The sequence below is a fragment of the Molothrus ater genome, chromosome 6, assembly GCF_012460135.2.
Source record: "Molothrus ater isolate BHLD 08-10-18 breed brown headed cowbird chromosome 6, BPBGC_Mater_1.1, whole genome shotgun sequence".
NCBI classification, from domain to species: Eukaryota; Metazoa; Chordata; class Aves; order Passeriformes; family Icteridae; genus Molothrus; species Molothrus ater.
This window is the reverse complement of record NC_050483.2, coordinates 40,183,220-40,197,853: the sequence shown is the minus strand read 5'-3', so window position 1 is coordinate 40,197,853 and position 14,634 is coordinate 40,183,220. Positions and strand designations below refer to the sequence as shown.

Genomic DNA, 14,634 nt, shown 5'->3' with positions numbered 1-14,634 from the left:
CACTACACTGTTCTATTAACAGTGGAGATCCACCAACCAGCAATTAATAAATTAAGGAGTAAAAGCATGATGCTTTTGCCATTTCTGAAAACAGCAGTTCAGCAGCAGGACCTCCAGCAACTGAAGAAAAGGCAGGTCCTAGGAGAAAGGACTTACTCTGGGAGCATGTTGCTTCCTGCAAGATGCTAACCTGTGTATGTGCTCAATGCTGGCACACACGTACATGCACCAGCTGTTCACATCTGCATAGCAACTGCCTCCAAGAAAGAAGTATGCTTTTCAGCAAGGGGCTGAAGATGAGGGCAAAAGTCGTCCACAGGTAAGGTTTGTGCCAGGTATATAGGCAAAACACACTCAAAGTTTGGGGGCAGCTGTAGAAGCAGGGGTGAAAGATGGGCTATTTGTTACAGCTATTTGTTACAGGAAAATTATTAACTTTAAGTGCTATAATGTTTAAATTTACAGTTTATTACTGTGTAAATTACAAGCCGTACTTTTGGTAATTAGCAGCTCGCTGCCGGGGAGCTCTGAATGAAACTCATTATTTATGATTACAATTTCGAGAGAGATGGGGAAGGGGGAGCAGTGACCTCCACTGCAAATGACAAAGATCCCTTTAAGGTGATGAAGATGAATTAAACAAGTAAATATTATCCTTCTCATTTGGATCATTAGAGGTGTGCCGCCAGGCCCAGTCACTTGCAGGTGGCCTCAGGAACCCTGCGTAAAGTCAGTTTCTTGCCAGCTGAGGATTCATATTTTGAATGCCGGTTACAATTAAGCAAGGTGAGTGGAAGAAAGAAGGGGCAGACAAGGATCTTTCAAGTATGACTGAACAGAAGGCAGCTGTCGCACTCCTCCAGACTCCAGGCCCCCCTAACACAACCTTGTTAGCAGACTACAGCCAGCCAGCTCAGAACTTATGCCAATGTTTTCAAAAGCACAGAGGACATCACAATAAAAGAAAAGCCAAACACAGCCAACACCTTCCTTCTCAGAACCATCTTTTATAACAAACAGCAGTGCTCAATATTCCATGATGCAGACCCAACCAGGTGTACCCCTCTCTTTTTGACAGACATCCGCAAAGTATTGTTTGTTCTATTAGAAAAAGGACTGATATGTTGTTTGGTGTATGCCCTAATATATTAAAACTAGTCAACAGCTTTGGGCAGCTTTGTCTGCATTTACTGCATATACCTTTTTACTCTCCTCTCTTCCCACTAAAAATGCAACTGCTAAAACCACCTTCCTTTGCTGCCATTCATATCAGTCTTCTTCCCTATATAAAATTTGGCCTTCCTTCACCTTTGAGGCACCTCTCTGCCCTTGCAGTCTCAGATGAGCATGCGCAAGTCTCATGCCATCATCATTTTCCCCAATATTCTGTCTAAATCTTCTTGATATTTATGCTCCCTGACATTCTTCTTCAGGCCTCCTTTCATACTGCTTTCAGCGCTGATCAGCTGCCTTTGCCACTCCAAATGTGCCTTAAAATCCACTTAGTCACTCAATCATCTTCTGACAGTCAAAGCAGTTAAACAAATCAAACAACACATGAAACAAAAAAATTTACAGGACCATTCTGCAGAAAACAATTTACGTGGTATCTTAGAATAGTACTTCAGGGCTGACCAGAATTTGAAATACAAAATGATCATCTTTCAAAAGGTCATACCTTGCCAACCAGCCTCCTCCGACCTTTACGGAGACAACGGGCAGCAGCTCCTGGAAGGCGATTCAGGCGAGCATGAAATCCTGAAAACCAAATACAGAAAAACTGAGCAATGAACATAGAAGATTCTTCCTGACAAAGCCACCAGAAAAACTCCTTAATTCAGTAATCAAATCAGATCCTCTGTCTCTTGTTTTTCAGTTTCGAAGATGTAGATATGCCAGTTTATTCACAAATCAAATAAAGTCCTTACATTTAAAAAAAGGAAGACTGCCAATGGGCAGCTGTTATGACTATTTCAGTAAACTGGCCAATAGTGCAGCTTTTTCTTAACTGGATCTTAAAAAAAAAAACCTAACAGATCACCAATACCAGTTTAAATGCAACACCTATGAAAAGAATCTACTCTTGCCATCATATCACAAGTTCTCAAATACAATTCCTTTGGACCTCACCTCTCTGAGCTGGCTGTGAGGGCAAAAGGAAGGTGGAAACAGAGAGCTTGTCCAGGCCTGAGTCAATCCTCTCCACTTCAGATCGGTGATCCGCTCCCCACTTGGAAAGAAGGTTCGGGACAGTGAATCCTGGAACACACTCTCCTTCATAAAACCAATCACTTTGCTCATCATCTCCTAAAGAAATAGGATGGAATTAGCCACAAATAACATCAAGGTACCCTGGGACAGTTCCTCAAAATACTACAAGTAGGCATATCTGAATGTGAAACAGTTGAAGTCTCATTAAGAATTCATTCTTGGAGAGCCTTATATTTGTATTCTGTTTCAATGATCTTCAGTAACTATGGGGCCTCACTAAACACTTTAAACTATCCAACTCATCAGTCTCCAGAATTTCCCTATAGAACAAAGCCTCTTTATAGACCCGCCTAGGGCAGGTTTAGCACTCTGTACCTACTGCATCTCATCAACCTTAGTTCAATGTTGTGTGATGTCTTATGCAGAACTCTTTCTCTGAAGTAATTACTGCGACACCGGTAGAGGCCAATCATTTGGCACATGTTATAGGCTGTCACAGGAGAAGTTTCACAAGAGAAGACCAGGCTCACAGAGTAAGCAAAAGAAACATACTGATGAGAAAGACCCCTAGTCTCCTAAGACAGCAGCTAAGACAAAAACACGTAATTATCAGAAATGGTCACTCTGAGTGTAAGTACTAACCATGCTGTGAGTTGCTCTCAATCAACTTCTTAGAATCTCTAAGAACTACAAACCCTTTGGAAAACTAAGGCAGCAGCAACAGAAGTCACGACCAAAGTCTCCATGGAGCTGGGTTGCTGTAGTTAATGCAGTTGCAATCTAAAACTGAACTGCATCAGACACTGTTCATAGTAAATGTGTCTGGCTAGAAATTCCCTGAGACCAGTAGCACATGAGCAGCATACGAAAAAAAAAAAGGAGAGCAAAGAACCTGACACATGTAGCATTTCAGTAGCCCAACTCACACATAGTCCCATGTAATTACAAGGTCCTTCATCTTGCCTTAAAGAACTAACACACCTACCTTAGGGAAAATTCTCATTTGCCTACCACTAAGCCTCAACTCAAGCATCCCCACTAACTCTCCTTTCCTCATTGACTTACATTATTCCTGACTGAAGTCCATTATGCCTACTCACACGTCTTGCTGGGAAAAAAAATAAAAAAGAAAGAAAAAAAGAAAAAAAAAGAACACAAGAAAGTAAAAAAAAACTCATCCTAATAAGAATGCTGCAATCTTGCACATAACAGAAGAAGCAACACACAAAACCAACTCTGATCAGCAACAGGGAGGACAGCCAGAACACTTTATCCCAAAGTCTGACATGGTTTTTTCTGCCATGCACTAGTTGACCTACCAGTTTTATCTTAAAGTATAAAAATCCCATCTCCACTTCATAGCAAATTAAAACTAAGTAATGTTAAATAGTTATTCTAAGAGATCTTAATTTGTGCAAAACTACTCCTAGAAATTTGGGCATAGTGCCCTGTCTACCTCAAATCACTGTTTCCACAAGACAAACTTTAACCATCAGCATCATATGCTAATATTCAGTCATTTTCACTGTGAGAGATCCCAATGCATGTAACAAATATAAAACCAAAAAAACCCACCTTACAATCAAATTATGAACTAGGATCATTCTCTGCTCACTGAAGTGTGCTGGTATGTGCAGTTGAAAAGATGATTTATTTAATTAGCAACAGCACAAATTTTACATGATGCAACCTCAAAATAAGGAGGGAAAAACACTGCATTTATTTAAGAATGCTGCCAGATTAAGTTTCCCATTGTTCAGCCTGTAATTGTGCTGGAAAACTATTTATAAGGTGATGATCTGTGACAAAAAAAAATTTGCATTCTCTCCATCTTACTGACATAGAAAGCTGTTGTTTTATTATTTACTTTATGACTAAGAATTGTTAAGAAAACAAAGGAAAAGGAGATATTTTTTATTTAGTCTGAAAGTGCAACAATATTTTTAACCCTTTTAACATAACTGTAATCTAAAACATCTTGCCAGAAAGCTATCACAGTATCAACTCTTTGAACAGAGAGAGACCTGATGACAAGGATGCCAAACCTCTTCTCTTACCAAAACAGGGAAGGCTGTAATTGGACTTTATTAATTCATCTAAGTCATATTTCTACATGTTCCTGTATATTGAGCATCCTACTTCCAGTAGCAGCCAAAAGTTAATGTCTAAAAGAGGGTACAAAATCAGGGCAAGTATATAGGGCAAGCATATAGACAGCTATATATATATACACTATCCAGTCTCCATCAATCTTGTCTCAAGTGATGAAGTAAAACACTTCAGTCACCACTCTGCTTTGTCATCTAATATACAAGGGCTCACTAATTTCAGCTCCCCCTGAAAAATTATCAATAAAAAGAGAGGGCAAAAGATTCTACTTTTCTCTTGCCTTTGAAGAACCAGAGTCTAGAAACAGTTATTTTTCAGCAACAGTCAAAGCTGATATTTGAAATCCCTACTCTTAAGCAAAGTATTATACTCCCCTAAGATCACAGACTGGTCCTACAGCCTAAAATACGATCAGAAAACACATAAGCATGTTTGCTATCATTGTGCTGCTTCACACAGGTACCCAGGCCATTAACAAGCTAGTGGAAGCAGTTTATCCTATTGAGTGACTGGTGCTACTTCCTTTAGCACTCATATATTCCCAGAAGAGATCTCATCCAAATCTTAGCTTGTGAAATGTGACAGAATCAGAGTGCACAGAATTGCAGGTCTCTAGGGTGACATTCCACATGCTCCAAATGTAACAGTCCTCAATGCCAGCGCATCTACTACAACATATTTCACACTTCTGCCCTATCCCACATCAACTGAACACTGTGCTGTGGTTGATAAAACCAGATTGCACTTCACACTCAAAACTCCTAAGATACCATTTCTACAATAGACATAGAAAATACAACGTTCAACTAATGCCCAAAAGAGCAAGGAAGGAACACATATTTAAAGAAATAAGACCTATCACATATCACCATCATCTTCTCAGCACAGTCTATTAGGTAACTTGTCAGCATTAAGTAATTTTTTTCCCCATCTTCTCTTCCTTCTCCTTCTCTTCTCTTCTCATAGAAAAAACAACTAACAGATTTCAGGTGCTAATGGTATGTAGACAACCATTAAAACACCTACAGAAACAAATCATAAGCTGTGCTTTTTTATTATGAAGAGCTCTCAAATTCCTCTTGTATGTCTGTGCCTTTCCACAATAATAGCTTCTTATATTGCAAATATTATGGATCTGATACACAAAGTATTTCATCAGAGAAAGTGTAGTGTTAAGAAAATCATACATTTGTAGCCCTCATCTCATTGGTTAACTTCTAGCTGCTCCCTGCCACTGGTTTTTCCTCACACAATTCCCTCTCTGTCTCTCTTCAAACATAGATCTTTCTTTGCACTTGTAAAGAAAGCAAGGAACTCCCTAGCAGCACATGAGGAAAATCACAGGACACCTGTTACCTTGGCGGCCTTCATCATTGGTAAAGAGGCCAGTATCACTGCTGCTGCAAACACTGCTGGTTTCACTGGAACAAAAACAGAGAAAAAAAACATGGTTACAATTGCAACAGGCATAATACAAAAACCACTCTACTACATTTTACTAGCTTCTCCAAGACCAAAATGTTTTACATGTCTCACAAGAACTGAATTTCAGATACATGACTGGCTCTAGAACAAAATGTAACTGCTTTCTTTCTGTTAAAACTTATCAATGCTGCATCACTTGAAAAGGAGTAGAATCCTGTATCTAGTTTAGTTCTAAGTTATCAAGAAGTAATTAATAAAATGGCATTTGCCTCAGGTATTAGAATTAACCTAACTATGGCATCATGTGGAATACTCACCAGGAAATTAAATGCAGTTAAAAACACTGTCCTTGGGTCACTTAACTGAAAACCCTCCTAAGTTTTCTATTTCAGATTCCTTTTCCTCAAAAATGTTACACTATCACACAGCCTCCCCTCCACCAACTTTTATTTTATGTGAAGTAAAGAGCAGCTGTGACATTTACAAATCTCCAGCTAAATACCTTAGCACAGCATGACTTGATCCTGCTGAATGCAACCTTGTCATAGCATTTTGCATTGCTTTGCATTTCCTGAAGCAGTTAGAGAATATTTAATTCTTGAACAAAAGAAGAGAGCTAGAAAATAATGTGTAGAAAGCTATTAATTGACCTGCAAAGCTAGACAAATATTTATAGCAGAAGTACCTGCTCATGTCAGTCCCAAGCATCTGAAGGCTTTAACGCTGACTTGAACTCATTCCTCGGACACTTCAGGCAGTACCTCCTCTGATTTAGCTGAGAGATACCAGGACAAGCAGAAACTACTTACTGCCTACTCCCCGAGTACTAAGACCTTAGATGTGAACCCCAGGTGTAAGTCAGCACTAGAATCAGTCTCCAATCAGGGAATGTTGTTTGAAAGTATCTCTGGATGCCACTCTTCCAGGGAAACTTGATCATCCTAGAGATCATACCAGAAACCCCTGATTTACAAGGCTGAATAATGAGGGACCACAAAATACGTCACTCCAAAGAACTGCAGGCACAGAATAAAACTCTATTTTGAGAGCATATTGTTGGTCTTAGAAAACACACTCTAACGAACAGCCAAGTCAACTCATCATGCTGGATATCTAAAATTCTGCATCTTCATCATTGTATAAAGGCCATTTATACTTAAAGGATGAACAATCTATACAGCATGCAAGTTAATATCAAATTCCAAATTAATCCATTACTAAGCCGGGCCATGCATTCATCCTCCCACATATACACCACAGCAATTAAGGTCAAGGACTGAGAACCAAGAATTAATTGTTTCATCCCAAGCTCTCCTACCACCTAACTGTATGACCCTGGGCCAATCCCTTAGCATGCCTGCTTTCCCTTTTGATAGCTTGGATAAACAATCCTCACAAGCTGCAGATGTGAGGACCGAGTAACTGCTTCATAAGGTTTTTAGCATCCTCAGAGGAAAGGTGCCTGAGAAAGGAAAAAGCATTGACAAGCATCCAGGTCTTATTAACTGTACTTTATAAGCATCCTGTTGCACTGAGAGCTCTTTAGTTCCTTACAGATAAGCATCACTGCCAGTGCTTTACAGGAACAAACTTTTAGGGATTTCACCCTCTTCACTACCCCTTTTACACTGCAGGGCTGAACATGAACTAGACTCCTATGCAGGCCTTTCTGTAGGTCCAGTAAGCACTGATTAATGACCTCCACTTGCAAAGGGGGCTACTTACCTTAACCATGAAATAATGAATGCTATTGATCCGACAAGCTACTGCTATAGAATGTTATTGATCACCCAATCTTTGGTTAAAATGGTCCTCATTTAGCAATTTCACTGTCGCAAACACCTGAAGCAAAGCATGCTTATAATTAAATAGTTTGGGGGAGTTAAACTGAGAGGTGATGGACAGAGATCTCAGGTTTCCCCCATTTATTCTTTTGCCTGAGCTATTGTTTGTGTCAGGAGGGATATTGATTTTCTATAAAAATAAGAAAACAAGAGGCACGGAGGGGCTGCAGAAGGTCAGGCTGGGCTGGAAAAGGAGGGGAAGCGGAACACTCTGTCTTTGTCACTTGCCTTCCAAGATAGGAATTTTTTTTTTTTTTTTTTTTTTTTTTTTTTTTTTTTTTTTTTTTTTTTTTTATGGAGAGACTGGCCTCCAATTCATCAGCTTAGCCAGACTCATGAATGCAACTGCAGACTGTCATCAAAGCAGCTCCCTTCCAAAGGGTAAAGCAACTTAACTGCACATTCAGGATGAGCGATGGTCACATTCTCAGGCCAGAACATTGTACTGGTTTTGGCTGGCACAGAGTTAAATTTTTCTCATAGCAGCACTTTGGTTCTATGTTTTGGATTTGTGATCAGTGTTGATAACACAGGGATGTTTTAGTTATTGCTGAGCAGTGCTTACACAGTGCCAAAGCTTTCTCACACTGCCCTGCCAGTGAGCAGGCTGGAGGTGCACAAGAAGATGGGAGGTACACAGGCTGGACAACTGACCCTGGCTGACCACACTGATATCCTACATCATATAATGTCATGCTTAGCAACAAAAGCTGGGAAAAAGAAGAATAAAACCAGGGACATTTGGAGTTGTGGTGTTTTATCTTCCCAAATAATGTTACAAATAATGGAGTTCTGCATTCCTGGAGATGGCTGAACACCTGCCTGCTGATAGGAAATAGTGAATTCCTTATTTTGCTTTGCTTGCGCACTATAGCTTTTGCTTTACCTACTAAATCAACTTTACCTAAAGCTGAAGCGTTTTTTCACTTTTAGTCTTCCATTTTTCTCCCTCATCCCTGCAGGGGAGTGAGTGGGTGGCTTTATGGAGCTGAGCTGCCTATGCAGGTTAAACCATGACAAATACATCAGCATTAAGCCAGTGAAATCTCACAGCATTGGTGGGTCAGTAGAATCCCAAGTTTGATAAAGTCACAGAGTTTTGGTTCTTGAAAACAGATGAGACCAACTGCATATTTTTTCCCAAGTAAACACACTACTCAAAGTGATTTTTAGACAGCTCTTGTACTATGGTTTGTTCTGCCTTCAAACCAAACCCAGAACATTCTGGAAGTACTCAGTTTAGATCAACAAGAGAAAAAACTTCAGCACTCAATATATAATTTGCCTTTGTTTTATTATGGCTGCAGGGAATCTCAAAACATTTAGGGACAGAAAGGCATATTACTTCTAACAGTCTTAGCAGCTAATTGTCACCTTTGCACAAATATACAAATGACTGCTTAAATTAAAGCTTGTTTCCTTTGTTGTTTCCACAGTTATTTATAGATTAGGCATTGGGTCATGTCATTACCCAATTCAGAACCATCATCATTTCCTTACTGTGTTCCTGCACATCCATCCTTCTCTCAATTTATGTTCATCTTTTGCTGTGTTTTGCAAACAATTTCAAAGATTTCATTATATGTACACTTGGATCACAATACTGTAGCTCATCTTCCTCCAGGAAAGGACTGGGCATAGTCCCACAAGCAAACTAGAAAAGAACCCTTTTCCTTGTAAAGAACCCATATCCAAGACTTTTTCAGTGAATGGGAGTTTATCAACTGAATAAACAGGTCTTTGAAGTGACTTAGGATAGGAAGCCTTGTAGAAAGCAGAGAAAATACAGGATATTTCAGCATTTACAGATTCATTCCTACATAACAAACCAATAAATTGTCAGTATTGGAGGAAAAAAGATTAAAAAAAAATCCATTCTGAATACAGAACTTAGTTTGCCTGAAAACCCATTTCATTTTGTCACGCTCCATATTGTTAGAGGAGTGAACAGTAGTGGAACCAGTTCAGTATGAAAGTTTTGTAAATCACCAGATCACCACAGATTGCTTACAAGTCCCACAAGCAGCATCAGTCCCCTTTCATCCCATCAGCTTGTGATGACAACCACACCATTTGCTCTCTCAGGCATCCAATTTTCTTATTCTTTCCTCAGGATATGCCCTTGTCATACATCTGCGAAAAGTACTTCCCTTACTGTGCCAGAAAAAACAGCTAGAGCACAGTGGGAGTGAGGCAAACACAGCCAGTTTCACAGCAAAGGGCTATATTTAGAGCAGCAGAGACCAAAGCATGATCCTTCAATGCTGTGAGGGATACTCTGCAGTGAAGAGGGCTGTATATATTACTCCCTCCAACTGTGGCCCTCCCTAGTGAGTCACAGCACAGATCACACATGTGGTGTTGGAGAGGTCAAATATTCCAAGCACTAGCTTTCCAGAGAGAATCCCAAGGATTTGGCAGCAGATGGTAAGTGTCATTTGATGCATATACTTGCACAATAATTAGTCTGAGAGCAAGGGACAACTGAGACAGAACAAAGCCATCTCCCAGCATGGTCCTCAAGTAACAGTCTGGACATAGCTCTTTATTTACTCTTTCCAAGGCTGGCACAAATAAAGGCTGGATGAAAGCCTGCTGGTTTAAGTTCAAGTCTGACATGATGGAACAGATTCTGACTGGTGTTAAAAAAACCAACTCAAGGAACACTGTCCATCACTGCCACATCTAGTAAGGATATCTCTCAGTCCATCACCACTGACATGCACTATTCAGGAGCTACTTAGCACACTTCTTTTCCTGGACTACTAGCAAACAGCTCTAAGAAGATAAAACTACTTTAACAACTAGCAACAAAAGGTTTCCATCCACAAGTTTCTTGTAAAGCCCCACCTCACACCTACTTTCTAGGAACAACAGTCACTCTTAAAAGAAAAAAGTGACCACTCTGTAAGAGTTACATGCTACAAATCACAACTGACCCAGTAAAAATGCAATAGTGGTTCCCTGGACCACAGTGAGGACTTACTATAACCTAAGCTTTTCACAGGGTCCCAGAAAACAGCACTGAGAAGTCTGCAATTCCAGCTATTATCCACAAAGCCATAATAATGAAGTGCCACCTGTCCACTCTGACAAACTGCAGGAGCTAGACTGTCACAACACTTAATTGAACCTCAACATAAGAACAATCATACTGTAGCAAAGAGTTAGACTTTCCAAATCCACTCTCCTCTGATAGTGACTACTACAGTGCTTGAGAAAAGAACATGAGAACGTGACAAACAGACTTCTCTGTATGCTGCTCTAGCTTTTAGAAGTCAGCAGTTTAAGGACTTCCTGAGTGGAATCTTTCATCTGGGCTGTAATGTTTAACAGCCCCCGATATGCCTATGCTCCACATTTCCCTTTTGAACATATTTAAATTTTGACCTCTAAAATGTCCTGCAGTAGAGAGTTCCAGACCTCAGGCTTCATGAAAAAGAATACTTTTTGTTTGTTTTAAATGTCTCCTCAATGTCTGCTGTTCTTACACAATGATAATTAGAAAATCAGTGATCACATGTGCTTTTTGTATGCCATTCATTAAGAAATTTCCTCCATTTAATTCTCAGCAGCTGCCTCTTTTCTAACCTGAAAAATCTCTTCCAACAGAAGCAGTTTTATGACCCTAAACCTTAGACAGAGAGCATAAAAGTCACAGTTGGAGAAAAAAATTCCCAAGGGCAACGCAAATTTAGACCATGACATTTACATGTTTTATTTTAATCCCCTGTATGTGATTCTGCCACAAATTCATCAAAGTTCTCCAAAACTGGACACCAAGACATCAGACTCCACTGTTTGCACAGGCTTATCCTGTAAGTAACATAAGTTGCCCTCAACTTCTTCATCCTCTCACCACATTCTCCCATAGCTAGGCTTTAACGATCAGATCAAGAGCAGAAATGTAGAACTGCAAGGAAGGTTAGACTGAGGTTCACACAGCACCTGCATGGAGGGCCAGCAGTAATGATAGGAGATCTGATCTGTTATCTACCACTACTTAAATGCTGAAAATAAGAAATGGAGATCAGCTTGTACCAATCACACAACACAAGTGCCAGTTGAGGGTTTACTCCCAGAACCATAGGCCACAAGCATGCTGCAAGGCCACTGACACTTCAGAGGACTCTTTGTGTAACAGGAGCCAGAACCTATCAGCTTGCCAACTTCTCAAGGAAGCATTCTGGGTCATCATACAATACTGACAGGAAAGACTTTGAAAAAATCCACATTTTAGAAGCAGCTGAGATATTTCTCATCTTCACAAAAAGAGTGGCATTGAATAATTTTAAGAACTTCAAAAAGCAAGGCACAGCATTTACAAGCAGCTGCAAGCAAGGCAGCCATCTGACTAGCACAGAGAAGAAACTGAGATCTCACCATTCCGACATGTTTTCATCTGAACCCTGTTTCTGATCATCGGCTTCACACTCCATCCGCTCCTTCCTTCCTCCGTTGCTGAGGAAGGGTCTGTTCTCTCCTGACTCGCAAAGGCCATGACTGGATGATGTCCAAGGGGCATTCTCTTTCCAGCGTGAAAGACGCTGTTTCTTGGCTGACTTGAACCTGCAGCCCCTCTCATAGTTCCACTCTGACACCCTGAGCTTTTGCTGGAGACTGGCAGCCACCTCTGATGTCACACGTTTGACTTTCCGTCGGCGCCTGAGAGGTCGGCAGGGCGCATTCTCTGTAAATGAGTCTGACTCATGCCACAAGTGTTGCTTGCTCCTCAGGGTGGCACTAAGAGCTGGATGCCGTTTGACCACTGCCATGTCATCAGAGTCACTGAAATTAGCTGTCAGCACCTCACGGCAATCCTTGACAGCTTCGTCCAGGCTCGACTCTGAGGCCTCGCTGTAGCAGCAGGCATGTTCTGCCTGATGTGTGAAGTCTGAGCGTCGCTTACGACCCCGTCTCTTGCGAAGCTGACGCCGCTGCTGCCGTGGGCTTAGCGCCATCTCTTCCCATAGCTCATCCAGTTTGTTTTGCTCTGAAGTCTGCTCTAAAGCTGAGGCCAAGTCATGCACCAGTTCATCCATTGGCAATGCCTACTAAAAATGACAATAATTAGCACCAGACATAAATACTGCTACCAACACATCTCTGGACTGTAGTATGCTATACCCTTTGTAACATTAAAGGAGTTGGACACTTACTTCGAAGTTACCTGGGAGGACCCAATGCAGGACAACTGCCACTTCCTGGCAGGGTTAAATCCTTTCTGCAAGGGTTAAATCCCTCTTCTAGCCATGGTGGCACAGATCGCTCTCTACTGCAGCAGTTGGGTTGAGTGCTCTGTGTCTGAAAAGGCCTTAAGGTTCATCTTTTGTGTTGAAGCAGCATGCTTAATTACACATCCCAAAGGGTATGGAAGCCGGCAACTAGTTTTTGCTACCGGCCTCAGTAAAGCAACAGAGAAGGATCAGCCTGCTTGACAAAAAGATTGAGTCTTCCAAAAAGTAGACAAGCAGCAAAGCTGGGAGTAAAACAGATGGTAAAACAGGTAGTTTGCAAGCCAGCATCACTTCAGCTGTAAAGCAAGGCGCACGGGACGCTGGGCTCCTTAGAACAGGGTGTATGAGACCAAGCCCCAACTCCTACTGCTGAAAAATACCACCCCTACACCTCAGGGCTGTCAGTGTGCCAATCCTAAAGTCCTGGCCAAATCCCTCATCTCACAACACCCCTCTCCCTACCCGTGCCTTGCAGTCGTGGGCTTTCTCTTCCCACCGGGCTCAGAAACCCGCACCTCCAGCCCGGTGAACTACCCACTGCCGCAGGCCGCCTCCCTTATTCCTCAGCGACCCGGCCGCACTGGCTCCCTCCTCTAGGGAGACGCCGCTGCTTCTGCCCGACACCCCCCAGCTTCACCGGGAAACGCCGGGAAAACTGCCCTCACCGCCCCGGACGCGCAGCCTCCTGCCGGACCTGCCCGCGACCCCGCTCACCGGCCAGCGCCCCTCTCCGCCAGCCTCTCGTCAGCGCCGCTTCCGGCCTCCCCGGGCCACTTCCTCCGCCCGCCCCGCCCGCGGGCGGGGCCGCCGCGCCGCCGCCGCCGAGCCCTGACGGCCCGGCCGGGCCAGCGCCGCCCCGCCGCCCGGCCCGCCCCCGAGCGCGGCCCGCTGCCGAGCTCCGTGCTCCTCTGTGTGCTGACGCCGTGGCTGGTGCCGCCACTGGAGCCATTGCAGGGCCGTCACCTGCCAGCGGGGCAGCCCTTGCCTATACGTAAGCTGTAGCTGCGTGGTTATCGTATTTTATTTGTAATGGGCAGTAAATAAACTTGGTACTCAAACTCCTCCGTTTCGTTGCTGCCACGCTAGTTGTGTGCATCCTAAATTAAACTTCACATTAAACTTCACAGTGCTGCTACCCTCTCCGTAAGGCTTGCATCTCTTTTCCCATCGTGCCCCCTTACACATCGCCAGCAGCCATCAGAATAAAGCCATGTGTGAACCTAGCACCATCCAGTTTTGAATAACATTCCGTTTATTTCTCAGCTTTCATGATGCTTCTTCAGCGGGTTTTGAGTGGGGTTTTTTCATCGTCGTTTTGTTTTGGTTTATTTTCGGGAATTTTTGTTCTGTTTTTTGTTGTTGTTGTTTGGGTGGTTTTCGGAGTTTGTTGTTATTGTTTATTTGGGGGTTTTGTTCGTTTGGTTTTTGTTTGGTTTTGGGTGGGGGTTGAGAGTGGGATTTTGTTTGGGTTTGGTTTGTTTTTCTGGGGTTTTTTTTTTGTTTGTTTGTTTGGTTTGGTTGGTTTGGTTTTTTTCCAGAAGGTTGTTTGGGGTTTTCTTAGCTGAGATAGCTGCACTCACATTCAAGCCAATACCGGTTTGTTTTTCATGTAATGTTTTACAGTGCAGCATATTGAAAGTTTTGCCAGAGTCCATATCTATATTATGTTTGAGTTATTCTCTTCACTAATTTTGTAAATTAAATCAAAAGAAAGTAATCAGATTTATTTAGATGTGATTTATTCTCTGGAAATATATACTACTGCCTATTGCTCACAGATCTCTAATCCTTTGTATTCTTACTTTTTC

At 42.1% G+C, this 14,634-nt stretch overlaps 1 protein-coding gene across 7 annotated transcripts in view; it reads right to left on the bottom strand.

Annotated features, from left to right (window-relative positions):
* GPATCH2L (G-patch domain containing 2 like) overlaps positions 1 to 13,592 on the bottom strand; it is a 44,104-nt gene extending 30,512 nt beyond the window's left edge. Inside the window, exons 1-6 of one of the 7 annotated variants that reach the window (XM_036383353.2) lie at positions 13,541 to 13,567; positions 12,749 to 13,068; positions 11,973 to 12,643; positions 5,677 to 5,741; positions 2,131 to 2,307; positions 1,679 to 1,758 (exon numbers count right to left, since the gene is read on the bottom strand). In XM_036383353.2, the coding sequence (XP_036239246.1) occupies positions 1,679 to 1,758; positions 2,131 to 2,307; positions 5,677 to 5,741; positions 11,973 to 12,631 (981 nt within the window). In that variant the 5' untranslated portion in view covers positions 12,632 to 12,643; positions 12,749 to 13,068; positions 13,541 to 13,567. The other 6 variants (XM_036383354.2, XM_036383356.2, XM_036383357.2 and 3 more) reach the window with 6 other exon arrangements.
* Between the last annotated feature and the right edge of the window lie 1,042 nt (positions 13,593 to 14,634).